Genomic DNA, 26,500 nt, shown 5'->3' with positions numbered 1-26,500 from the left:
CAGAAATGTTAAGATTGTCTAATGACAGTAATGTAATGTACAGACTAGTGGGGACGGGAGAAGTTGTATAACAATGAATCACTATACCTGAAAAGACTTTTTTTACTGCGTACTTGAAAAAATATTTTACCTCAAAGTTTTCTTCTTGCTTTAAACACTGTTCTAACAACATTGTAGTTGGATTTCAAACCCTTATGTTCACATCCGTCTTCATCAATTAGAAAGGTATTAATGCTTTGAATTAGCTACATATCAATGTGCAGTGGACTACATTTAAGGTTTCTATCCTATGAATGGCATTTTTTCAAAAGAAACTTTGTATTCATTTCTGTTAGTTTTTGTCTTGGCTTTTACAGTCTTTCACTGCTATGATGCAGGAAAAAAAGTGAGGTAGTGGTTATGCATATTGCAAGACAGTGATTCTTTATTTTATTACAAAAAAAAGACCAACTCTAGAAGGCCAGATTAAATCATTCCTTTCACTTTTTAATGGGATTTGGATGAATAGAGTAAAATATGCACTTTGCATTCATTGATAGCATCTTTAGGTTGAGGTAATTGAGTCTTTTTTCCCTGACTGAATGAATAATGACTTCATCTGATCCTCAGCGAGGCCTGAAACTTAGACCGCCTTTGTCAACGCAAAAAGATCTGGGCTTTGAAACATGCTCTACTTCCCTGGCTTAATTTTTCTTCATTTTAATCCAAAAACCTATTTTTCTCAATAATTCAAGCATAAACTATGTAGTAGTTGAAGCAGCGGAAATTGCAAGATATTTGTCCTCGTTGTGCTGCTTTTTAAATGCAGCTGATAAATCAACCGCTGTGGTCTTCAGCTGCCTAGTTCTCAAGGGAAGGGACAGCCCATGCTCAGGCAAGAATGCTGGAATTTTTCAGAACTATTTAAAAATAGTTTCTTTACAGATTGTTTATCTAGGAAAGTGTTATGTTTTACTGTCCTTGCTGGCAGGGTCTAAAGATAAAAGGGCATCTGCGATGAGGCTTAGGCATGTCTTGCTGACATAATTTTCCCACATATTTTACTGACTAAAAGATGATCCAAAAAAGTGGATCTCAAATAGTTAGCATACAATACACATGATTGAAATAGTGGGAATCTTAGTTACAGCGTTTTAAAAATATCTTTTCATTAGAAACATAGTAGCTGATGGGAGATCTACTGGCATGACACATTATTTAGGATAATGCTTATCAGAGAGATTGAATATATTTTCTTTTTTACTTATGGAAAGCCTGGGTTCTATTTTGCTATTTTAAATCACAATCAATAGATGTTCCATTTGACATTGATTTTTATTTATCTCAATACTTATGAAAAGCTTCTTTAGTAATAAGATGGATTTTATATAATAAATAACTATTTTTTACAAAAATCAGGGAAAAATTGATGGAATAAGGTCAGATTTCCAAAATAGTATTTCTTCTAAAGTAGTACTGTATGCTTGCAAATTACAGGTAGTGTTAATGTCTGTCATATCTTTTGTATTACTTCATATCTGACTTATGATTCTCAACTTTCCCAAGTCTGGTGGTCTTACACCGGCAAATGAACAGTACGAGCTACGAAGAAATCATGTAGAGTCAATAGCTTTGCTCAAACGAAATTCTAGTCAGAATATGTGATAGAAGGAAATAACTCCCCCTACCCCACAAGGTGGTGGTCTCCGTGTCAGATATAAGATAACTCAAAAGGTATTTATGGGACAGTTCACTCTGTGACTGTTGAAAGTATTATTGGAAAACTTCTGTCTCATGTAAATGTGGAAAAATATTCAGATTTGGTTATTCCAATTCAGTTGAACATAATTAAAACAGATTTCAAATAAGTATCAGTGGCCTTCTAGTTTCTAATTGAATAATTGCATAAGGTGTCAATATGTGAATGATTTATGGTTAACTTGTATTTACTGATTTATATTGCTTCCTTTAGGTTGGTTTACTGGATCTTGAACTGAATCAACTGACCAAAGCCCTGTTTTTGGCTCTAGTTGCCCTTTCAGTTGTTATGGTAACCTTGCAAGGATTTGTAGGCCCATGGTACCGCAACCTTTTTCGGTTCCTCCTCCTGTTTTCCTATATCATCCCTATCAGGTATGTATGAGAACAAGAGAGAAACACAGATGTCTAATTTCACTGAATGAGGGTTTCTTGAAATTTATATTTAGTTCTCATTGTGAAGGAAATTGATCTTACCAGGAAGCTGAAGGAGAAGGTGCCAACAAATCTGCTGATTCTTGAAGGATCACTCTACAGAAAACAATACTGTTGTATTTTTTTGTATAATGTTCATCTTGCAGGAGTAATCAGGATATCTAATCCTTTTACTAGCATAAATGTATTAATAAGGATACAATCTTGGTATATCAGAGGATATAGTTTTAGAAAACGTGTATCTGAATGAAGTATTTGATTTATTTTGGCATTTATAATTTCTAATGCCTTTTCAATTATTTAAAGTGTTCTGGTCTTGCTAGTTAAAATACTGAATAAAAACATAACTCTTTTTCGCTACACTAATGTATATTGAATATAGCTTAATAGCTGTATACTACAAATACTCTTTTGCACGAGCTTTTTCTAGCATGTTAGATATTGTAACCAAATAGAAACTTTTCCTAAATTAATTAGTTCATTAAGCATGAGTACAGTATATTTAAACTGCAGATAAACTAGAACACGAACATAAGTATTTGTAATCTTGTGTTCTACAGAATGTAAAGCTCGCAACAAGGTTTACATAGTTAAGAATATTTTTCCCTTTCTAATAAAGTTTGCATTAGCAGAAATAAGAGACGCCCTCTGCAAGTCAAGATAAAGATGATTGTTACCATTTAGATGAAAATTTGTTAATTTAAGCATGAATGATGAACTTAATGCTATACAAGACACAAAAATAAATATAGTCACTACCCTGGGAACTTTCAGAAAAATAGGTAAATCCAGGTTTTAGTATACCATAGTATTTTAAAGGAGAACAAAGAATTTTCTGTGCAGTATTGGAAGAGGATGAAGGGACTCTATGGGTATCCTATCTTTGTGCAAAAGCACCCCTCCCTGTCATGGATTTTGTAAGGTCACGTATGTATGATTGGAACAGAGTCAAATAGTTTGACTCTCAACTATGACCTGTTTTATGCTCAGTTGGTAAATGTATCTATTTTAAAAAATCTGAAACTTCTTTAAAAAAAAAAAAAAGGTACTTGAATATATTGTGCATGAAGATGGGGACTAAATATATTTGTCAAATGGAAAGGGGCACAGTTAGTTGGGGAAATAGAGTACTTTATAGATTTTAAAGAGAATATTGGAAGCAGTAGAAATTTGAGGTTTCTTTTAAGTACACCTCTTCCTCAATATAACGTTGTCCTTGGGAGCCAAAAAATCTTACCCACATTATAGGTGAAACCGTGTTATGTTGAACTTGCTTTGATCCACCAGAGTGCGCAACCTCCCCCTTCCCCCTGGAGCACGGTTTTACCACATTATAGCCAAATTCATGTTGTATCGGGTGGCGTTATATCGAGGTAGCAGTGTAGTATATAAACTAAAAATTTTTATTGACAGCGTCCCTTTATTGTGCAGCCAAAAATATTTGGTCTCTGTGTGTATTGTGTGCACTATTAACCCATCTACATATGTGAACAAATCCTTTAAACCAAGACTCTTAAACCTGTTGCAGAAGGCCAGAGCTGTTGCTGTTAAATCCTTGATCTCTAATCAAGGAACTGAATTTACAGGAAACCAGGAAGGATCCTCAGTTTATCTTCAGTACAGCTATAGTGTTGATCTTTTCCAGAATTAGCAGAGGCCCACAAAAAGTGTGGCCTTAAGCCAAACAAAAAAAAATTACCTCACCAATAAGCGGCTCAATTTTTGGTGTGTTCTGCACAGTTAAGCTATACATAGCAATTAAATAAAATTTCTGTTAACTTCAGTGCAGTTAAGCACTGAAACCAGAAGATGCATGTAAATATTAACCAGCAGGCTCTCTACCCACGTCTGAGATTCTCTGAAAGTGCAGCCGGAACCTCATTTTGCTTACCAGCCCTTCATAGCTAAGTGCCGACTCCACTGCCACTGACCATCACCTACTGTTCCTAGTGTCAGACGTACCAACTCCTTTAGGTGTTTCTGGTTTGCCTGTTAAGTTAGCATTTATGTCCCAAGAAGTTCTCCTCCTCTCTCTAGTTAAATTGTTGTTTGTTGTCTAATGGTTACAATTAAGCTGACATTTCACTGTAAATCTACATTTCTGGAACAAGAGATGAATGAAATCTTTCAACATTTTGGCAGCCAAGCATGATGATTTGCTGTCAGGCCCAAGTCCTGCTTTGTTTCTTTGCAGAGCACTGGCTATGCCTTTTTCCCCCTTTTACTGTGAGTGTTTGAACTCCTATATGAAAGTGCTGAAAATTGAAGGTTTTTGGGGGGGGGGGAAGGAGGCATCTTTCTATTGATGGATTGTATAAAAACTCCCTTGTGAGGTGCCACTGTCTGGCATGTATTAATGTTCTGTTACTGACTATTAAAGGGTTTTAACTACCCTATTGAGGCAAAAAGTGCCTATATTTCTTAAAAGGTTGCATGTGTAGGCTGTCATCTCTCTGTGAACATGCAAACTGAGGAAGGTTTGGAGAAGTTTATAGGGGGTTGTTTGCTGGGAAAAACCCTTCGTTTTAAGCCAAGGGTTCTAAAAATATATAGAGGGCAGATATATCTTGTTACAGGGTTAAACTGAGGGGTTTGCTTGTTAACATACTGAATTCTTATGTACTAACCCTGTGCCCTCTTCTCTGAGCATGAATGGTCCTGGATGAGGCTCAGCTAGAGAGGACACATACAGGGTATGCATAGCCCCTGATATAAGGCTTAACATTGTAGTAGCTCCGTTGAGGGCAAGATCTGATCCCCTTCACTCCATAAAAGAGCAGCTTGTGTGCTGCAGTAGCACTGTAGAGTGTCTCTGTGGTAACTTGATTGTTTGCAGAGGAACATTCTGTCACAGCTGCACTCCTGCAGGAGCACCTGTTATAACTGTGTTTTCTCAGCCCAGGAAGGAGGAACTGCTCCTTCCATGACCAGGTAGCAGATTTCATTTTCTCCATTTGCAATATACTGTCCTGGCATATAGCTTTGAATGCTATTTTGAATGATTTTCAACTACCTTTTCTGATTGTGTAATAGGATTAGTTATATCAAGTACATGAGATAGTCTGACAAGAAATGCTATCAGGAAAGATACATTATTGAGATCTGAGATGTAACATATTGATATCTGGAGGAAGAACAGATAGGAATCTAGCGGAGAATAGACTGTCTTCTCCAACATACACATCTACTCCCACGCTGACTTTTTTTTTATCTTGAGTCAGCCCTGCATAAGGTCACCACCCACTCTCTCAACAAAATAAACAGCTCAGATCATATTGTTGTTCAAGTGTCACTACACTTCTCTTCCTCTCCTCAGGATGTTAGACATGGATGGTGAAGATTGACCTATTCTCAAGCTTGTACTTGAACTGTAAACCTCCTGGGATCATAATTCCGAGGACAAAGATAATGAAGAACCAGGAGTTGTCTTCTCTCTCACTGTGAGATGCTTTTAAAACAGTTATATGGGGGGGGGAAATTGAGCTTTTCTCCATAGGTAAAGGAAATCAGTTAGGGGGAAAAACTGGCTGTTAGAAAGAACATATTCATACTGGGAACTATTCTGGTGTCTTTATTGGTTAATACACAGAGAGAGTTGAGCAAAACTTTAAAAAGAAAAAATATATAAATTCAGCAAATAAGCAGGTTATCATTTATGGCCATATGTCTTTGGAAAACGGCACATAGATAAAACATGAAGGTGAATAGAATAGAGGAGACAGGTCATTGACCAACACTGAAGGAGCCATCCAGTCTTTTCACTGACCCCTATTGATATACGGTGGTGGAACTTATGGGAGATGTCAGCATTTCACTGTATCTTTAGGTTCCCTGCTGCGTCAGAGGCAGGCAGAGGAGCATTAAAATATATTGTAGATTTCTGGGCAGTCGTGAGCATTTAAGCATTTGCTCTAAATAAAGTCCTTGTTCGTTCTTCCTCTCTTTTTGCAAGATCTTCTCAACACGTGTTCAAATGTTCGTTGCCATTACTGAGGCCATTATCAGTTAACTACTTAGAGAGAAAATCGGCATATAAGTGAGTCTCTACCACAGTCATATTGCTATTCAATAGTAATGTCAAGGTCATAGCTGAAGTTCTGGTGTCTCATACCAAGATCTTAAGTGAATGACATTCACTTAGGTTTTGAAAGTGTTAAAAGCCTTCCATTCAATAGCCTGTCTTTTGGATCACGTCCCTCCTGGCTTTTGGATCACATCCCTTTTGGATCAAGGGCAGGGGGCAAGAACTGGGTTCACTTTTGGTAAAGACCATATCACTGCTACTTGAAACTGGAAGAAGTTGCTAAAGTAAAGTTTTGGAGCTGCCTTTACTGAAGAGACGATTATTTCATGCTTACAACTTGACTGGTTGTTGTCCAGTATCTATTCCTCAAACACTGGTTATGTTTATAGAGAAGTTTTTGTGTTGCGTAAACTAAATACATATGAATGCCTCAAATCTCTTTGATCCTTGCGAATCTAGGTTCAGACCAGGATATAGCTCAGGTGACTTTTGTCCTCTTGACCATTCTTTTGATTCTGAAGTGGTATTCACTAATATGTAAACTCCAGTGTGAGTGGATAGGTCTGTTCTTGAGAGAGACTGTTGTTTTGTTGCTGGTTTGGGGCAATTGCTCATCATCCCAAATGGTGCTGTCCTGGAATCCCATAGGATTCCATCTTGTCTAATTATGGTTGATGATCATGTGGCAGCAGTATCCAGGAATGCCTTTTTTATCTCTGGTTTGTCAGGGGGTGGTACTAGTTTCCTTCGGATGCAGACCTTGTTTCATCATGTATGCCTTTGTCACTTCCAGATTAAACTTCCGTATAGAGTTGTACCTTATGCTGGCAGGGCATTCTATAAAGGACACTTGACTTTGTAGCACTCTTGAACTCCTTGGTTCAAAATAGCTTGAAGCTGTCAGACTTCGAGGCACATTACAAAGCCCATCTATTTATTCCAGCTTTTGAGGTGGGAGAGCATGGTAAGGGTTGATATTTATTTTTGAACTGGGAGATGTTCTTTAGGATAGATTTTATTTCTAGCTGGTTATTCTCATGTTTTGGGGTGAACGGATGACTCTGGTTTCATTTTCATATGATTTTATTTTTAGTATTAACCTCTTGTGTTATCTTATGCATAAAGATCATGCAGGCTTAATTCATTGAAGACAGTATGCAGCTATTTTTAAAGAGGACTAGCACTCTCCTCTATTTAGTCTAAATGAAAAAATTAAAATATTAACTTTAGTTATGTAGCACACAAGGCATTTAGATGGATTGAGTGATCCTGCCTCTTGTCAATCCTCATCAAATATTGTTTGGAAGATTTTTAAATGGTTGCCAGCTCAGTATGTAAGACCAATTGCCAACATTCTACTGAATGGAGGTTTTCTGCAGTCCAGTTCACTCTAACCATTGAGCCATTGTCAGCCACCATTAGAAATTTTAAGAGGAAGATGATTTCTAGGTACCTAATATATCAAATATACTGGCATTGAATTAGGATCATTTTCTGATTTTTATTTCAAATTCTGCAAGTTCCTCTTAAAAACCTGCACTTCATGCTCTGTGCCATCCTTCCTTAGCTGCTGGCAGTCCATGTGTTGTAGAGCTAGGAAACGCCATTGGGAGTCCAGAGCAGCTCCTGTCCTATTATGATTTCCCCAGTGGCTGTAGGTAGTACTGGTTGTTGTCAGCTGTACTACACAGTGTCTATAATATGGTGGCCTTAAAGCCCTTAGCCCATAACAACAAACAACCTCTGCAGATGCTGCTCAAGAGCTACTCGTCTTCCCTTTTCTTTATTTTTGATTTTTCCTACAATAGAACCTGTTTCTCCAGCAAATATCTCCATGGTTTGGCAATGGCAAGATGCCGCACTTGACTCCAGTTTAATTAATGTCCCGTTAAAGTGCATCAAAATTCTTTTGCAAGAAATTGGACATAACCATTGAAGATGCTATGGAACTAAGTAAACTTCAGCTACCTAGTCAGAGAGAAGAAAATTTAAGAATGCCTGGAAACTGCTGTGGGAACATCTCCTTTATTTTGTATGATTTTATTATGTCACATTTTATTCATCTCTTGACATTAAATAGTCTGTCCTTACATTCTCCTGATATGAGATAAGATGACCAGAACTGGAAAAAGTTTTCTAGGAGAGAATATACCAATTAGTATATTATATGCAATTTTCAATATTTTCTGTCCTATTCTTTACAACATACGTCCTCGCATTTTGTTCTAATGGCCACTGTACACTGAGACTAGGTTTTTCACAGAGCTGTCCTCAATGATGTCTTTGTTTCTCTGGGTACAGAGCCCAACAATATATGTGAGTAGCTTGCATTTTTCACTCCAATGTGCATAAACGTTGGATTTATCAACATGGAATTTCATCTTCCAGTGTATTATCCATTCAGATAACTTGGTTAGGTCTCAAGAGGTTCCTTGGTCTTCGTTAGCCTAAATACTTTTGTCATCCGAAAACTTTGCCACCTAACTGCACGCACTGTTTCCCAGGCAATCATAAATATATCAAACAGCACAGATCCTAACACAGTCTTTAGTAACCTGACGTTTACCTTTTGTCATGATTAAATTGGACCTTATATTCCTACTGCTGCTTGACATTTAGCCACTTTCAAATCCAGAACAATTTTGTCTTACTCCATGACTACTCAGTTTCTCTAGTAACTTTTTGTGAGAGAGTATTGCTAGTTTAACCAATAGTTACTTCACTGGTTTATTGATTAAAACAATTAATGTAATAGACATCATTTTCTTTGGAGAGAAACTTTGCTGTTCAGACCTTATCGTATCATGGTCTTGTATTTTATTCTATTTTTTTTTTCTTATTTCTGTTCCCTGGCCCCATCAAGTTGACTTTTTGGTAGCCTTTGTGATATTGGAATAGCAAAACTTGGGAAAAGATTATCTGGAAGTGTGATCTTTACTCAGCAATAGAAGGACAAATAGCAACCTAGAGTTGTGGAATAGCTCCAGTTGTGTTTGGTCCTTTTCTGGCATATAGATTGTTCAATATAAGCGCGGATAAAACCTTTCAATATCCATTTGTTATATGTAAGCACTGATTCTGCCTTTTGTAATTTAAAAAACTTTGTACTTATGCTGTACCTCGTTTGGACTGATCAGTGGCGCATATCACCAAGGTGAGGTTTAAGTTGATTAGACTAATTCTTTTAGTCTTTTAAATTCATTTTATAGTTAGATTAACTTAATTTAGGTATTTCCATTATTCGTACCATAGGGCTTTAGTTGCCCTTTTGTCTGAGGTTGGGAACTTCCTTCCACACACTTTCAGTTACAAATTCTGAAAGGAGAGTGTAGTGGGGTGGTCACCCTGTTGAGGTCCAGAGGAGTTAAAAACAGCCCTGGGAGGGGGCTGTAGCTGGAAATAGCAGCTTTTACACTGGGCTGATTGGGGGAAGTGGCTGTAGTTGAGGCCACGCTCCAAACAGACTCAGCTGGCCCTATAAAGGCAGAGAAGCCAGGGGCAGACAGGCAGCCTCTCTCTGTCTGTAGAGGGAGAAGGGCCTGGCTGCAGGGAGCTAGAGACAGAGTACCTTAATGGAGCAGGGCTAGGGAAAGGCAGAGGAGCTGGGGAGCTCCAGCCTGGAAAGGCCTCAGGATGCGACCTAGCAGAAGGCAACAGGTACTGGGGGTTGCAGAGGGCAGCCCAGGGGTAGGCAAAGGCAACAGGTCTGAACCCAACCTTGCCAGTGATGAGTAGGCTGATACTGCAGTCTGCCCCAGGGCATGGGGGCTAGATGATGACTGGCAGTAACCTGGTGCTGAGGTGAGGTGCGGATAGTGGGTGGGGGGTTTCCCAGGGAGGGGAGACTCTGAGAGAAAGGGGTTACTGCCTGGGGGAAGCACCCTAGCTAACAGGGCACCAGAGTCTAGAGAGGGACACGGGGCCAAGCGGGAGTGGATCACTGGCCCAGAGGGCGCTCTGGGCTGGAAAAAGAGCTAATTCCCTGAGAGACCAGCAGGAGGTGCCGCAGGAGTGAGTCCACATGTCTACAAGAGATTCTGAAATTACAGAGAGCAAGGCATGTTGCTTAATTTCTTACCACTATCAATTTGTAGTACTTTCTTCTGTTTATATTTCATTTGTTAGAGAAAATCACCACAGTCTGGGTATACATACAATAAAAAACCCCGCAGAATTTAATATTACAACCATTAAGTAAGTTAGACTTGCCCTAATAAAAGGGGTATAAAATTGCCCTTCCCAACCAATCAGGCAAAAACTATAATATGTGTACCATATGTATATTGAATAATGCTCTGAAGATGGATAAAGTGAAGTTTTGTCAGGCCAGTGGGGATTTCAGAGTTAAGGACCTTCCATTAAGAACTATTTGTCCACAGCCCCTAGTATTCATCCCTAAGAACTGTTTATCAGCTTACTTATACTTCCATGATGAGAACTTGATGCAGCTGTGGCACAGTAAAGACTGACCAAATTGTTGGCACCACAGAATCTGGAGCTTCAGAGGTGGGACTGACTTCTTCAGAGTTTACCAGTCCTCAGATGTCACTTTGAAGCATTTTCAGATCAACACAGCCATGACTCAAACTTGTAGAAGAAAGTTCATGCTCTGAGCATGTGCTCCAAGAGTGGAGTCATGAGGCATGGAAGGTATTTCAAAACAGTGTTAAGCTGGCCTGTCATCTGGTCTCGGCAACCTTCAGTGCAGCTGCTGCCTCATGAATAGATACCTGTAGGTGTACATAATTACCCGTGGATACTATTAGGAAGCTAGATGACCTACCATAAAATATACCCAAAAAAGTTTGAGGACCAGGTAGAAGCTGTTTTACAAAGAGATGAAAGTGACAAAGAGCCTGTAATCTCTGGGCTCGATATTTCGCTCCACCACCACCACCACCTGCTATAGAAAGTGTAGTGTGAAATGCATCTTCTTAGAATTTAATAAGCTAGTGTTTGAATCACTGACTGGATTCAAAGTTGCCTGATATCATTTTGGGGAGGATGTTTGGCCTGAACAGCAGCAGAAACTGAAGTGTCCTAAGCCTCCTTTCTTCAAGCACTAAAAGGCTCCAGAGTCTATAGCAATTCCATCAATGCCAGCAGCTTCACAGAACTTCAGAGGGAGACTTCTGGCATTTTACCCTCAAAGGCCTAATGGTCACCTCAGAGTACATGAGTCTTGACCACTGTTCAGTGTAGCAGAGAATCCTTCAGATTATGAATAGCTGTCATTGCCTGCCCATCTCTTCCTGTTAATTATGAGAATGCCCTTGAGAATCCACCCACTCCTAACAGTCCTAAAACATCTGCTTCTGAGAAAAATAGAGGAAGGGGTTTTATTCCAGGTACTTTCTCATACACAACATTCCAGGTAGCTCAGACCTATACTAGCACTCAGTAATCTGTATGTGGTTAAAAAACAAACAAACCCTGGAGATGTCCTGGGAACCAACCTGCCTCTCCTAACGACTTAATTCAATTGACTAAGAAGTCCATATCTAAAAAGTGTGTCTGATTTGTCCTACTGCTATGATCTAGCAAGTCTGCTGTTAAATTATATCATGGCTCATGCTCCCCATGGCAGAAGTGCTTCATTTATATCATATGAGATATCAAGACAGAACACGTGATGAGGTTATGTGGCATAAAGGGTTTATTGTCATAAGATTGAGATGTCCACATTACTTGTGAGAGACTTTTCTACTCGTGAGATAAGCAGACCATCCCAATGAGTTCTATGACTCCATTCATGTGTTCTGTATATTACATATGTTTTACAAAAAAAAAATTATACGAAGGATTTAAGCAGTTATAACTAGTTTTGTATTTTCCCATCTGTAGCCTAGGTCACTTAATTGCAGTACTGTGAAACTAACTGTGCAGTTCTTTGAGGGAGAGAAGAAATTAATAAAATCCCCTTTATACATACTTGAAGTATTGTAGCTATTCTATACATAAAAATATCATGACTTTAAAATATTATATTTAAGGACTGTTCAGAGCTAAAGATGTATGCCAAACTGACTGGATATAAATTCTAAGTGTGTTCCATTGCAAAGCTGGGAAGCTTCCCTTTCCAGGCATATAAAGTTTCGGTTCCTAACCCTACAGGGTTAGGAGACATCAAATCATAAAACTATCGCTGGTCCAAGGCCTGAATATTATCCATCCTGTACCAGTATTCTTGTACTGGTCATCTGCTCCAGTGTTTATTTTTTGTTTTTGAGACAATCTCCCTCTGCTGCAGTATTTGTTTTTGAAAGCTTTTCTATTTGATGTCTTTTACCTAATATCAATACAAATAATGCCTACTGTGGCTGAAATACACTAATTTTTTTCTCTTTTTAATTTTGTTTACTTTGTACATTTAATAGCACAGTCTTTCATGATTTTACCTGCATAACAGGTCAGTAAGTTTCTGCTGTTCAGTGTACCTCTTTCACACAACAATGAAAGAAAGAAAAACCTTTTTTAAAATTAGGAAAATGTGACTGTGAGGCTGCATAAATTTTCAGGAGAACTCTGAGCAGGCATAGTACCTAAAACTATTTTTAACTCATTCAAGCTAATTTGTTTAGATTTCAAATTGAAAATTAATTTAACTTAATTTGAGCTGTTCTAGCTCCTCTTGAACATGAAAACAGAAGTCATATACAGCAGCAGCAGCAGCAGCAAAATCACCCTGGAACAAATTGAGTTCTTGAGCGCAGGAAGCACAAGAGAATTATCATCCAGTTTTGTGAAATTATTGAAGTATTTCAGAGTGAAAACAGTAAAATATTGAGACAATATTTTAATAAATTAGGCTACACCCATACTTAAATATCCACTATTTTGTAGCCTCAGAGAATTAGATATATTTTGACAGACCAATACAAATACTTTAAGGAGCAAAGATCAGTTGAAAAATGTTCAGTTCCTGTAGTGGATTCAGTTATGCCAAAACAAAAGATTTTTCCCAGATACCTACTAATAGCCTGATCCTGCCTTGGTAATTTTCCTCTCCAAGCCTCCTCTCCTATTTCTGCCTCTTGCCCTCCCTGCCCAACCCCCTCTGGTTTAGTGGTTTTATTCCAGTTTTCCCTGACCCTACCTTGGTTTTCATGGCTTTTTTTTCCCATATGCAATCAGATCTCTTTCCCCATGGTTTCTTTTCTCCCATTTTTGCTCTCGTTTACATTTTTGTTCTTTCTTTCCTCCATGTATCTTTTCAACTCTTTTTGTCTCTCCCCTTCTCCCTGCTTTTCTGCTTTCCCTTTCTTCCCTTACTTTTAATCTCCACTCCTGCCACTTCCCCCTTTTTGTCTACTCTCTCTCAATTTTTTCCCCTTAACCCTTCCCATTTGTCGTCTCAAATAAATGTTTTCTTCTGCCATCCATTTTAGCCCTCCACCCTCTTACCAGGTCTGAGAATGTCTGAGGGGCAGCTCAGTTTGCTCCTCTCCTGCAGTCTCAGTGAACTCTGGTGCAGCCTCCACTGCACAATTCTCCTTCTGGCTCATCTGTAGCAAGAGGCACTAGCCAAAATTCCTGCTGTGCTTCATTAACTTAATGGGTAGGACCATACTGAGGCCTCAAACCAGGGCTTGGGAGATCTCTGCTTGCATTGTTGAGGGCCCTGATTGTGCTATCAGGATAGCATCTAAGGGTATGTCTACGCTACAGGATTATTCCGATTTTACATAAACTGGTTTTGTAAAATAGATTGTATAAAGTCAAGTACACACGGCCACACAAAGCACAAGAATTCGGCGGTGTGCATCCATGTACCGAGGCTAGCGTCAATTTCTGGAGCATTGCACTGTGGGTAGCTATCCCATAGTTCCTGCAGTCTCTCCCGCCCATTGTAATTCTGGGTTGAGATCCCAATGCATGATGGTGCGAAAACAGTGTCGTGGGTGATTCTGGGTAAATGTCGTCATTCAGTCCTTCCTCCGTGAAAGCAATGGCAGACAATCATTTCGTGCCCTTTTTCCCTGGATTGCCCTGGCAGTTGCCATAGCATGGCAACCATGGAGCCTGTTTTATCTTTTGTCATTGTCACCGTATGTGTGTACTGGATGCTGGTGACAGAGGCGGTACTGCAGTGCTACACAGCAGCATTCATTTGCCTTTGCAAGGTAGCAGAGATGGTTACCACCCCTATTGCACTATCTGCCATTGTAATTTGGCGATGAGATGACGGTTTTCAATCATTTTGTACCTTTTGCAATTGGGAATTGGTGATGACGGTTATCAAGCATTTTGTACCTTCGTGCTGCATGGTGTGTCCTGTCTGCCTCCCCTGAGGTCGGCGGGCCATGGACAAAATGGGAATGACTCTCCAGGTCAATCCTCTCTCTTATGGTTTGTCTTAAAATAGAGGTCGTCCTGCCGTAAGAATATGGGGCAATGTTACTAGGAAAGGTCCAGAGAGCACCAGCTGCTCGGTCAGTCAAGATCTCGAATGTGCGATCTAGGGGTTCCCCTGCAACAACCCCCACCCGATTGCTTCCCTCCTCCCAACCTCCTGGGCTCACCAGTAGCACGTGTCTCGCCATTTGTGTCATGAAGGTCATAAAGAATGCAGATGAAGCCTTTGTTAGTTGAATAAAGTGAGGGGAGCAGCTCCCGGTGCTATGGATAGTCCAGGGGAGGTGGAAGACACCATGATGATATACAGTAAAATCTTTCTTTACACATGAAAGGAGGGGCAGTTGATTGAAGGGCTCAGCCCCCATGCTATGATTGAGGGAGGTTACCAGCGATTCTTTCTTACTGAGGATTGACCGGAGGATCATTGCCACTAGTGTCTTTAGCAGGCACCCCTGCCGAGGCTATGCACTCATATCAGGCACATGTTAGCTAGAACTGGCTATCAAGCATTTCGGTTATAGGGTTACGTCACGTACCGTCTGCCACAGGACGGAAGAGAGGAGAGAGGATATTGCTGTGCTCACTGCTGCAGCAACCGTCTACAGCGACATCCAGTAGATTAGGTGACATCTGAAGAAGTCAAGAAAGAATTCCTTCTCTTTTCTTTACTGCATGGGGGGAGGGGGAGTAACGGGACCTATTCCCTGACACTGGAACAATGGTTTTGACCTACTTAGCCATGGGGAGCTCAGACCAAGAATGCAATAGTTTTCGGAGGATGCGAGACCGTGTGGATTAGCTGGGTCCTCCAGTACCCCCTCCCTCCTCTGAGTGTCCATTTGAGTTCTTTGGCTTCTGTTAGCGTTGTCATGCAGCACTGTGCTGGTCTTGCTGTGGCTTCTGTCTATCATACCTGGAGATTTTTTCAAATGCTTTGTCATTTCATATTCTGTAACGGAGCTCAGACACAACAGATTGTCTCCACGTACAGCGATCAGATCCAGTATCTCCAATACGGTCTATGCTGGAGTCTTTTTGGATTTGGGCTGCCTCGCCACCCGTGCTATCAGAGCTCCACACTAGGCAAACGAAATTAAATTCAAAAGTCACGGGCTTTTTCCTATTATCTGGCCAGTGCATCTGAGTCAGATTGCTTTCCAGAGCGGTCACATGGGCACTGTGGATACCGCCTGGAGGCCAATACTCGATTTGCAGCCACTAACAACCCTAATCCGAATGCATCCGATTGCAGCGCTACTCCTCTTGTCAGGAAGGAGTACAGAAGCCTGTTTAAAGAGCCCTTTATATCGATATAAAGGGCCTCGTTATGTGGACGGGTGCAGCATTAAATCGGTTTAACGCTGCTAAATTCGATTTAAACACATAGAGTAGACCAGGCCTAATTCTCACCATCCAAGTTCTCTGGCTTAGTTCAGATGCAGAGCTCTCACTTTTGGATTTTCCCTTTATCTTTAACCATAGTACTGCAATATTCCTGATAGTTTCCCATGTTCAAATATTGGGTATGGATGCCTTGGGGGAACTGGTGGCCCTCATAGTTTGCTGGGTGTGGAATGAAAAGTTCAGGTTTTAGTCATCTCTTACCTGTTCACAAAGAGATGGGAAAGAGATGGATCCCCTTGTCATTGCCAAAAGCCTCAACTGACTCCTGAGTTCTAAAACTTTCCATGTCTTCCTAGGGGCTAAAATCTCCACCTTCCCTCTGACATCTTCCGTAGTGTATTGAAAACTAGGAGACGACAAAGTAAATTTATTAAATATTAAAATTAATAATATAAAATACCAGTCCATTTGCATTATTTGAGTATCATATTTACCTACATTAAAAATTGAGATTTCATATTTATCTGCCAGAGAAACCTATAGGCTCACCACAGAATTTAGGCCAGTTTATTTCAACCCATCCTTTGAGCTGCTGAAGAAAGAAGAGAGGATGAAAACGGAAGAATTTATGTAGTATCCGGACTAGACAGGGGTAATGGGCCAATCAGCAAAAGGAAAGGTAACCCTGAATATAGGGGAAATCTGAGAGATTTATTGGACTAAACTCAGAGGGGAGTTGATGGACACTGTATTGCTTGGGATATTGAAAACAAGACTAGGGATATCACTAGAAAGTCCTTCAGTGTTAGGGGGTAGAATAAGTTCCCTAATAGCTGTTCTCCATCTCTTGGTTTTTCTGATTTAGCTTTGGTGTAAGATATCAGATAGGCTTTAGTACATAAAAATTTATTTCAATGTACACAGTTGCAAGAAATTGATCCTCAAAGTTCTTAATGAGATTATTAACTTATCTCAGTAATATGTTTCTCTAACATTTGCTACAAGAGATTGTTCTTTTCCTGTTATAACAGTCCTTTTAGAAGCAATGAATATCAGTAAAGCTAACAATAATTTCTCTCAGTACATTTGAATATTTTGTTCCACTGTTCCTTCGGGTACTCCCCCATGTGATAAAATAACCTTTTCTGATAACAATCATTCATCTTTCCCTCGATTATATCTCCTTTCCTACCTCATCCTCAGATCTCAAAATCATTGTCCTTGTGTATTCTGATTTAGTTTTTCAAAGCAGTCTGGAAGACTGACATATTTTCTTTTAAAGTTAGTAGAAGTTGTGTCTAAATCTCCTAGGCTGCTTTGAAAATTTCAGTCTCTGCCTGTCCTGTACTCTGGCTGTAACATTAATTTCCACTAGCTGGACTGTGTGTTCTGTCTTCCAGAGTCCAAAATCACACATGGACGTGTCATCAATAACATCAGCCTGTGTAATTCTGAATACCAATGATATCTTAGCCAACAAGTCAAAACCATGGGACATGTTAGGAAGGAAGCCTCAGTTGACTTTTTTTTCTTTGAGGATGATTAACTACTATACTTTCTCAGCTCACTACATCTGTCTCTGGGATAAACTTATTTTTCCTTGAACATATCCAAGAAACCCATAAAAAGGGATCACCTTGCCATTTCTTAGTGATATTTCATCACTTCCTACTGCGTATATAACAGGGGTGGCCAAACCATGGCTCGCGAGCCACATGCAGCCCTTTTACAGTTAAAATGTGGCTTGAGGTGCCCCCACATTCTCCACCTACTAGACTTGGCAGGGTGTGTGGGGGGTGGGATCAGGACCTCTCCCTTGCAGCAAGGTGGTGCAGTAAGGGCTTGTACCCCAGCATTTATGCCCCAGCTCTCGAACTTCTGAAGATTGTCATATGCAGCTTGGAGGGTCAGTAAGTTTGGCCACCCCTGATATAACCGTATATAGTTAGGGATGTAAGGTCTATTACCGTTCACTCTCATCCTAGACCAGAAGTTTGTGTCTTTCTGAAGAGGTTGAAAGTAAGGGATTGATTTTTTTTCTGTAAGAGACAAAACTTCTTTATTTCAGTGCTTGCAGGAAACACTGAAATACCTGAAGGAAGTTAAATCAATTGCCCTTTCCCTGTTTTTTACTCAGTTTCCATACAGGAATCCAAGGTCCTTTTCCTCTCTGATCCTTGAGATAAGTTTCACCAAGGGGCATCAACTGAAACCACAAATGTTATTTTCTAATGGAGTACAGTGCCACTGTGTGAAAAGAGCTCAGTAGTAGTAGTATCAATTATTTGAATTAGCACAGCACCTAGAAGCCTTAGTAATTGACCAGGGCCCTGTGGTGCTAGACCTGTAATAACACAGAACCTGTTTCTTATCTTCTTTGAGAATCATCCATCCCATTTGCTTGGGACAGAGAATTAACTCAAATCAGAGTGTGCTGGAGATCATTTAGAAAAGAAAAGCTATCCAGTTCACTTCCCTGCCCTCTGTATTCCAGAATAGTTCCATTTTGGTGACCTTAGGACACACTGAATTCCTATTTGTTTTTCCTAGCTGTGAGCGATTGGGGGGATTCTGGTGCGAAATTTTACAGAATGTAAAGATTATTTGAGCTGTTGGATTGTCTGTTAAATGTTAGATAAAGGAGGTAACTGATGTAGTCTTTTTTATAATTGTATTTTTAAAATGTGTCAAGGAGTGCTTAAAGCAGAAAAAAGGCACTCTTTTTTTTTTTAAAATGGCTGCATAAATTAAGTACATGCCAACTTGTTCCCCGTCCCTTTTCAGAGATGCCTCTCAAGCAGCTTCTGAAAGAATATGCTGTGGCCCTGTTTCTCTTTATAAATGCCAGGTAATGGTTGCACATCTCAGGCTCCTGGAAATCCATGTATATCTATGCTTGTCCCTCTGGTTCTATAGAACCTCTGCATCAGTGGTGTCCAGATTTTTCAAGCTCAGGGTCAAATATATTATTTAAGAAAGGGCAAGGGTCCTCAATTAATACTTGAAGGTAGATTCTCTGCTTTGTTCCATTTCCTTGTTCCACTCAGGTGGTGCAAAGGAAGTAGAAACCACCTGAAGTATCCTGCTGGGAATTCCTCTGGCATTTCAGCCTCTTCTTATGCCTCCCTCCTCGCAGTTCCTGGTGCAAGAGGGGTGTTGGAGTGGGAAAGGGGAATGGATAGAGCACACTGTGCTCTAGCTTATTCTTAGGTAGTGTGCAACACCTAGGGAACTGTTGCCAGCTGCTGCTAGTTAAAGCAGCCCCAGGCCATTCTTATCTATAGGAGGGATGTAGCAGAGAATCAGGGAGCTGTAACTGGTGGGTGGATTTCAGCTTCTCCTATTTTTCCCCGTCCTGGTCTTCTCATAGGTGGTTGATGGGAATAGGGGAGCTATCCTGTAGTAGGCACTTTTGTAGGGTAAGGTCAAGCTCTTTTCTGTGTCCCTTTGGCTCCCGTAAGGGAAGTCGGCAATGAAGCAACAAGCAACCCAAGGAAGAACTGCAGCAGGGGAGGGGGACAGCAGCTCCTTAGGCCATGGCTACACTGGCGCTTTACAGCGCTGCAACTTTCTCGCTCAGGGGTGTGAAAAAAACACACCCCTGAGCACTGCAAGATACAGCGCTGTAAAGCGTCAGTGTAAACAGTGCCGCAGCACTGGGAGCGCGGCTCCCAGCGCTGCAAGCTAAACCCCATGAGGATGTGGAGTACATGCAGCGCTGGGAGAGAGCTCTCGCAGCGCTGGGAGAGATCTCTCACATTTCAAAGCGCTGCCGTGGCAGCACTTGTAAGTTTCGAGTGTAGCCATACTCTTAGAGTGCCTCCATTGGTTTCTCCCATCAAATTCTCCTGGGAATGTTTGGGAAGTAGTGGGAGGCAGTGAGGAGCTGATTAAAAGTTTTCAGTTTAAACATCATGGGTGTGAGTCAGGGAAGACTCTTCTATTTCATAATCAAATATAGACCTAATGCCCTTTTGAAGGACATTGAAAAGAAACTCAAGTCCTGTCACTCTGCATTTTACCTACATGAACCTGAATTACTCACAACAGCTAGTTTTCCAGGATATGTGTTGTAATTGGCAATCAGTATTTGCCTAATTTGGTTTCAAATAAAGTCTTAGCCTGTGTGGCAGTCACAGAGGATTGATACTTTGAAATGCACAGCACCCCTTGCAACAAGTTGGGTGACGTCATGGGGAGGGTGCTCAGCTCCTTACAATAAAAAGTAGGATGGAGAACAGCAACAGCAGTGCCAAAAATATTTGTGGGCCCCCCAAGGAATGATTGTAACGGGGCTGGAGGCAAAAGCACAGTGGGGTGGGAGCTAGAGTTGGTCCCTGGAGCAAGAGATGGGCCAGGGGTAAACTGCAAGCACAGCAGGGCTGGGGAGGGGATAAACTGGATACCCCCCCGCCCCTGCCCACATAGAGCGGGTACCTACCTGGTTCCAGCCCATTCTCTTTGTCTCTCTCTGCACTGAGCTGCCCCTCCTCCCGCAGCAGCAGGACAGGTTCTCTTCCAGCCCTCTGGGGTGGGTGTTGAGAGTGGGAGGAGCAGAGGCTAATGTGGTTACTCCTATAACCGGACTTTTAGTTTCCAGTCAGCACTGCTAACTGGACTCTTAGGTTCTGTTTTCTGCTAGAGTTTCCAGTCTAAAACTGGGTACCTAGCAACAGGGCTGCTGGAAAAGCCTCCTCCTATAAGTAATAGCAAGTAAATGAAAATAAAGTGAGGTATCTTGATTGTTCTTGTAGTCTAACTTATTTTTCCACAGACCACTTGAAAGTTGTGGAGGGGCTCAACTGACCTCTTAATTATCTTTCCAAATATTGTTTGTACTGTTAGCTAACTATTGTAAAGCGCTTTGTGAGGAAGGTGCAGGGGCTGGGTGTGTGTGTGGAGGGGGGAGTGCAGGAGTCAGGGGCTGGGGAGGTGTGAGGGGCGTGCAGGGGTCAGAGGGGGCTGGGGGTTTGGACTGGAGTCATGAGGGTGCTCATGGCAGGGAGCTGGAGGGGATATGCCCCAATTCCAGCCCCTTCCCCAAGGTCCACTCCCACCTCTTCTCCTTCCCGGAGTGGCAAGCATGCTGAGGCTCCACTCTTTCCCCCTCCCCCCTGCCAGCAAACAGCTGATCGGCGGCAGGGAGAGGGGGAGGGGAGGGAACATAGCACCTTCCGGGGGAGGATGAAGAAAAAAAGAATGAAAAACAGGGATGGAGGAAGATAAGAGAGAATGTTCTTTTTCTTGGCTGGTTCCCAAGGAGGGCCCCCAAAAATGAAGATGAGCACAGGGCCGGGAGGCCTCACTAACTCTAAATCCACCACTGGCTGTCACGTCACCTGGGCTGTGTCGACTGATCCCCACAGTCTCCAACCTACCTGGGCAGTACAGCAGACATGGCCCTGCCCACTAGCTCCTCTCCACTCCCTAGCCCACCCACCACTTGCTCCCCCGCAACACTTAAAAAATGATTGCTTGCCCTCCCCGCCCCCCATATAAATATTCCAATCATGAGACTGATCCTACCTGATCTCTGTGACACCAGTTGTAATTTAGTGTATGTACTAGTTTTTCCTGTTTATTCCCAATACTCCTAGCATGTGTGTAGAGACATCGAAGTCGTTGAGCATATTCCTCAGTTGATTTACTTCTTGTTGCTTGAAGCAGTGACCCTATTGTAATTTTTCATGTTCTCCCAGCATCTAGCCCTCCATTAAGGTCACTTTTTTATGCTTACCTGTGGGCTTTTGTCACCTGACACCTTTCAACTATTTTTGAACTGTTGAATTTAAGATATTTTTGTCATATAATCAAGATTCTCTTACTGCATAAAAGTGTTTTAAAGGAAATGTTAAAAGTAGTAGTATTTAACAACCGAACATGTGGAACCTGTACAGCACTGAGCACAGCATCTCTCTCTCTCAGTCAAAAGTCTTTATCTAGTGAGACTTTTCATTCAGGGTTACTTCTACCCACTGTTGCCATGAAGATCAAGTAGAACAATTATTAAAAACAATTGTACAAAGCTTTTATCATGATTAGTATTTTGGTAGTGTCAACAATGTGCTAGGTGATGGCCACACATAGACACGATGCAGTCCCTGCTAAGCATCAGAAGAAAGATCTGGGATTGGGATACGCTATACAAAATACACCTCTATCCCGATATAACACGACCTGATATAACACGAATTCGGATATAATGCGGTAAAGCAGTGCTCGGAGGGGGATGGGGCTGCGCACTCCGGTGGATCAAAGCAAGTTCGATGTAATGCGGTTTCACTTATAACGCGGTAAGATTTTTTGGCTCCTGAGGACAGCGTAGAGGTGTAAAAATAAACAAATAGCAGTACTTCTAATGAACCTATAATTGTTTCTTAAAAAAGAAAAATCTATTAGTCCTCTATTCTGTTGCCTGTCCTATTTGTTTAAACTAATTTTATTGTGGCTTAAAGAAGCTGGAAGTTATTGTTCCAGCTATTCTGGATAAATTTCCAACTGGAAGCCCTCCAGGTGATCAATATTCTAAAAAATTGACAAGGAAGGAACTAAGGAAATAGCAGAGAATTACCTTTGAGAGAAAAAAAACCCAGTGTCCAGAAAAGCCTGTTTTTCCTTTTGGCCTGAGCCTTACGTAGTCTTTTGCTGAGCAAATTATGAAAGAAGTAGTGGATGAACATTTATTTCACTATGAAAATACATGTATTGAAACTGCTGAATATCATACAAATCTGATTAAGCATGTCTGTCTAGATGGCATGTAGCTATCTGTGAATTACTATCCCCTTAGGTGAGTCACAATCGCTTGTGCATGAACAACATTCATATCCATTACACTGTGATGGCAAGCGTACAGATAGGAAGCATTTGAAAGGTTTTTATTACTTCTGCCATCTTGGTATTGCTGTAAGATGGCATGTTGGGAATCTTAAGGGAATTGCTGGTATTCTGTCCCCAGCAGCACTTTTAAACAGACAGCACTGTATTAGACAGTCTTAAATGAAGTCATAATTTGATCTTCAAGAGAAATAGGACTGAAATCAACCCTGGTTGACTGACTTGTCTGGGAAAGGATGTGAAATTCATTGGTTTTAAGATGGGGACACTAGTCATAATCTTGTATTCTGAAATGAAAGCTAGCTAGTGTTGATGGGACATTTACAGTGCCTTTTGTGAAGGGGAAGTCATGCTAAGTTATATGTCTCCATATCACAAAATGAAAATAGCTTTTATAATCAACAAATGATGGAATCTTGAAATTGTTCATAACATTTATATAATTGTGCTGAATTATACATCATTACATTTTAATTAACATTTTCAATACAGTAACTAAAATATATCTTTAACCATTTGAAATTTTTAAATAGTTCTTTGAAAGGTCAAGTAGACCTATTGATATATACTTATATTGTGGTAGTGCCTAGTACCCTAGACATGGCATAGGGAACAAGAACAAAAAGACTGTTCCTACTACAAAGAGTTTATAATCTCAGTATGTATTTTTGAATAAAAGTAATTTTTCAAGATTTTGCTGATATGTTATGATAAAATCCGCTTTTAGTTCAATTATAACTTTTTATGGTTATAAGTGTCATCTTTTTAAGATATTGTCTTGGGTTTACACTGAGTATGATATACTCTTCTTTGCAGTTTACGTGTGAATTTGGACATGGGCAAAGCAGCCTATGGATGGATGATTATGAAAGATGACAATATTCCTGGAACCGTTGTACGAACCAGCACCATACCAGAGGAGTTGGGGCGTTTAGTATATTTACTAACGGATAAAACAGGTACATGTTGCTACAGTTTTTCCAGAATCATCTGATTTTTTTTTATGATGTTTAAGAATCTTTTTTTCCATATGTTAACTTCATTTATTTCCTTGTAAAAGGATAAATGGCCACTGATTTTTTTTAAGTTCAACATTAAGCATGTGTTTACATTTTTTGGTGTATCAGGGCCTATGGAGCTGATTCTTCAAGTCCTTATTACCCCACTCAGAATTTATTTTCCTGAATAGTTCCCTCAATTTCAATGAGACCACTCAGTATAGTAAACTATACTTGCTTTATAGAATTATGGCATAAATTACCCATGTGACTTACTCCAAAAGATGCTATATGCGATTTTAACCTTTATACTACCATTTTCATCTGTGTGCATCCTTGCAACCTCATTCCCTTGAAAATATTTTAAGAAGACTCAAAGTTAGGACTGGTTTGTAAAAGAGCAAGTCTTTGCCAAAACAGCTAGTCATAAAGGTCATCCTCCTTAAAATAGCAGTTTCCTAGGGAGAACAAAAGTCATGGTCATCTGTTGTTACTTCTGATGCTCCATTTTCCGAACACCAGATTATCAATTTCTTCTTGAGTCACTATTGGGCTGTACAGCTCCACTGAATGATCTGAAGAGCTGAGGATTCATTTCAAGGCAGCTGATGGAGTCCTACTGGACAGATTATCTTTTTTTAGCTTTAAAATAAAATCCCACTGTATCTGAGGTTTCCCAGGTAGCAGAGCATGAAAGAGGAAGCTGAGAGCTAATAGATGTGGAAGAGGGAAGCTGGGAAAGAACTGGACTAGAACATGTTCTAAGCTGCTCTCCCTTATTGTATTTGATTTGGCGTGTTGGGAAAATTAACACAACTATCCATACTAGCCCTTAGCAGAACAGCTTGGAAGGACAAGTATGTAAAGTGTAAATTTGGGCCAGTGTTGTGTTCTTAGTATCTATTCTGATGCCTTTTTGCCCCCTTCGCAGGCCACAAAATCCTAAATGACAAGCCCCACCAAACCATATTCTGTTACTTATTAAAAGTTAAACATGTTCACATAGTATATCCCTACAGTCTTAGCAAATATTTGAGGAACTTACTGTACTGTAAATCTTAGCTGTGTGTCAGTTATTGTGGTGGTGGTTGAATATTGTAAAAAGCATTATTTCGTTTGTTTCATTTACTCATTTCATAGTTCTCTGGGATTGAATTAATCAATCTACTAAAATTAACACATTTATGCTGAGCAGACAAATGAGAATACATTTTAAAATATGAAAATAGCTTTCCAAAGTGTAATAGACAAAAAGGCTTGCAGTCTTGTAGCCATGTTGCTCCCAGGATATATGAGAGAGGAAATCTTTTTTGGCCCAACTTCTGTTGCTGGAAGAGACAAAATTTCAGGCTGCACAGAGCTCTTCTTCAGATCTGGCTCTGGACCTGCTCTGCTTGAAAGCTACATTTTTTTTTCCAAAAAAGCTACCATTTGATAACTTCAGTTGAAGATCCAGTAAGATAGTAACCAATCAAAAACACTTAGCAGATCAGCACAATACAACATAATAATGAATCATAAAGGTGGTAATCCTTGAAATGTTTATATAGATACTTTGTCACATGGAATTTTAGTTTACAGCTGTAAAATACTATTTTATTTTATTAAACCAAGTGAAGAAAGTTTTAAAAGCACATATTTGAATGGGTCACTTCAAAAAAAAAAAAAACAAAAAAAACCCCAAAAACTACATTTTGCATCTGACTGATTTTGCTTAGACCACACCACATCACACAAATTGCAATCACACTAGCTTGAATTTTTTTAAAAAATAGAGCCCACTTGTGTGCCAGTCTTTCACGGTACACATTTAATACCGGAGTGCACTTGTGGCTAAAGAGACACATATCTAAAATGATTAGTGGAATACATTAAGATATCGTTTGGAAGATAACTAGCTGTCAAATCAAGGGCTTATCCAAACACTGTCTTCAAAGTTTTGAAAGAAGGATTAAAGTTGTAATTTAATAATTTAAATGGTTATAAAATAGAAATGCTGTTAGGAACTAAAAATGTCAAATTGTTTGGCTAACTTTAAATTGATCTGTGTAAAAGATGCATAGACACAACTGTCAGTACCTGGAGAGTACTGGTGAGGGACCTTAACCCAGATTTGTCACCTTTTCATATAACTTGCTTACCTAACTCTGATATTTGGTCTCTCAGTCTAAGATTTATCCCAGACATAAACATATAATTGAGAGAATGAATAGAATCTATATAAGTGCTTTGAGATACCTTTAAATGATTATAAATAGTTCAAAAGAGCTGTCGAGAACAATTGGAGTTTTAATTTTAACAAAACATTATTATTATTTTTTATTAAATAACTAACTTTTTAACTTCCCTCTTGAGATTTGGCTATTTAAAGTGAAAAAAAAAAAAAAAAAAAAAATAGCAGCAAAGCAATTCTTATAGCGCACCCTAGTACCTGATCTTAGAAAAGCAGATCTAAACGGGTGGTCCTATTTCTATACAAGCAAAGATCTCAGGTTTCTCAGGCCTGGTCCACACTACGCCGTTAAATCAATTTTAACAGCGTTAAATCGATTTAACGCTGTACCGTCCACACTACAGTGCTCTTTAAATCAATTTAAAGGGCTCTTTAAATCAATTTCCGTACTCCTACAAAACGAGAGGAGTAATGCTAAAATCGATAGTATTACTTCGGAATACTGTTAGTGTGGACGGAAATCGACATTATTGGCCTCCAGGAGGTATCCTACAGTGCACCACTGACCGCTCTGGACAGCAATCTGAACTCGGA

General features: G+C 40.1%; 1 protein-coding gene across 6 annotated transcripts in view; it reads left to right on the top strand.

Moving 5' to 3' along the window:
* The window catches only part of ATP9B (ATPase phospholipid transporting 9B (putative)), a 313,691-nt gene that overhangs the window by 215,525 nt on the left and 71,666 nt on the right, over window positions 1-26,500 (top strand). For all 6 annotated transcript variants that reach the window (XM_075062887.1, XM_075062888.1, XM_075062889.1 and 3 more), the window contains 2 exons: window positions 1,952-2,112; window positions 23,552-23,694. In XM_075062887.1, the coding sequence (XP_074918988.1) occupies window positions 1,952-2,112; window positions 23,552-23,694 (304 nt within the window). The remainder of the gene's footprint in view (window positions 1-1,951; window positions 2,113-23,551; window positions 23,695-26,500) is intronic.

Source organism: Chelonoidis abingdonii, chromosome 2, assembly GCF_003597395.2.
Source record: "Chelonoidis abingdonii isolate Lonesome George chromosome 2, CheloAbing_2.0, whole genome shotgun sequence".
NCBI lineage: Eukaryota > Metazoa > Chordata > Testudines > Testudinidae > Chelonoidis > Chelonoidis abingdonii.
This window is presented reverse-complemented; position numbering and strand designations above follow the sequence as displayed.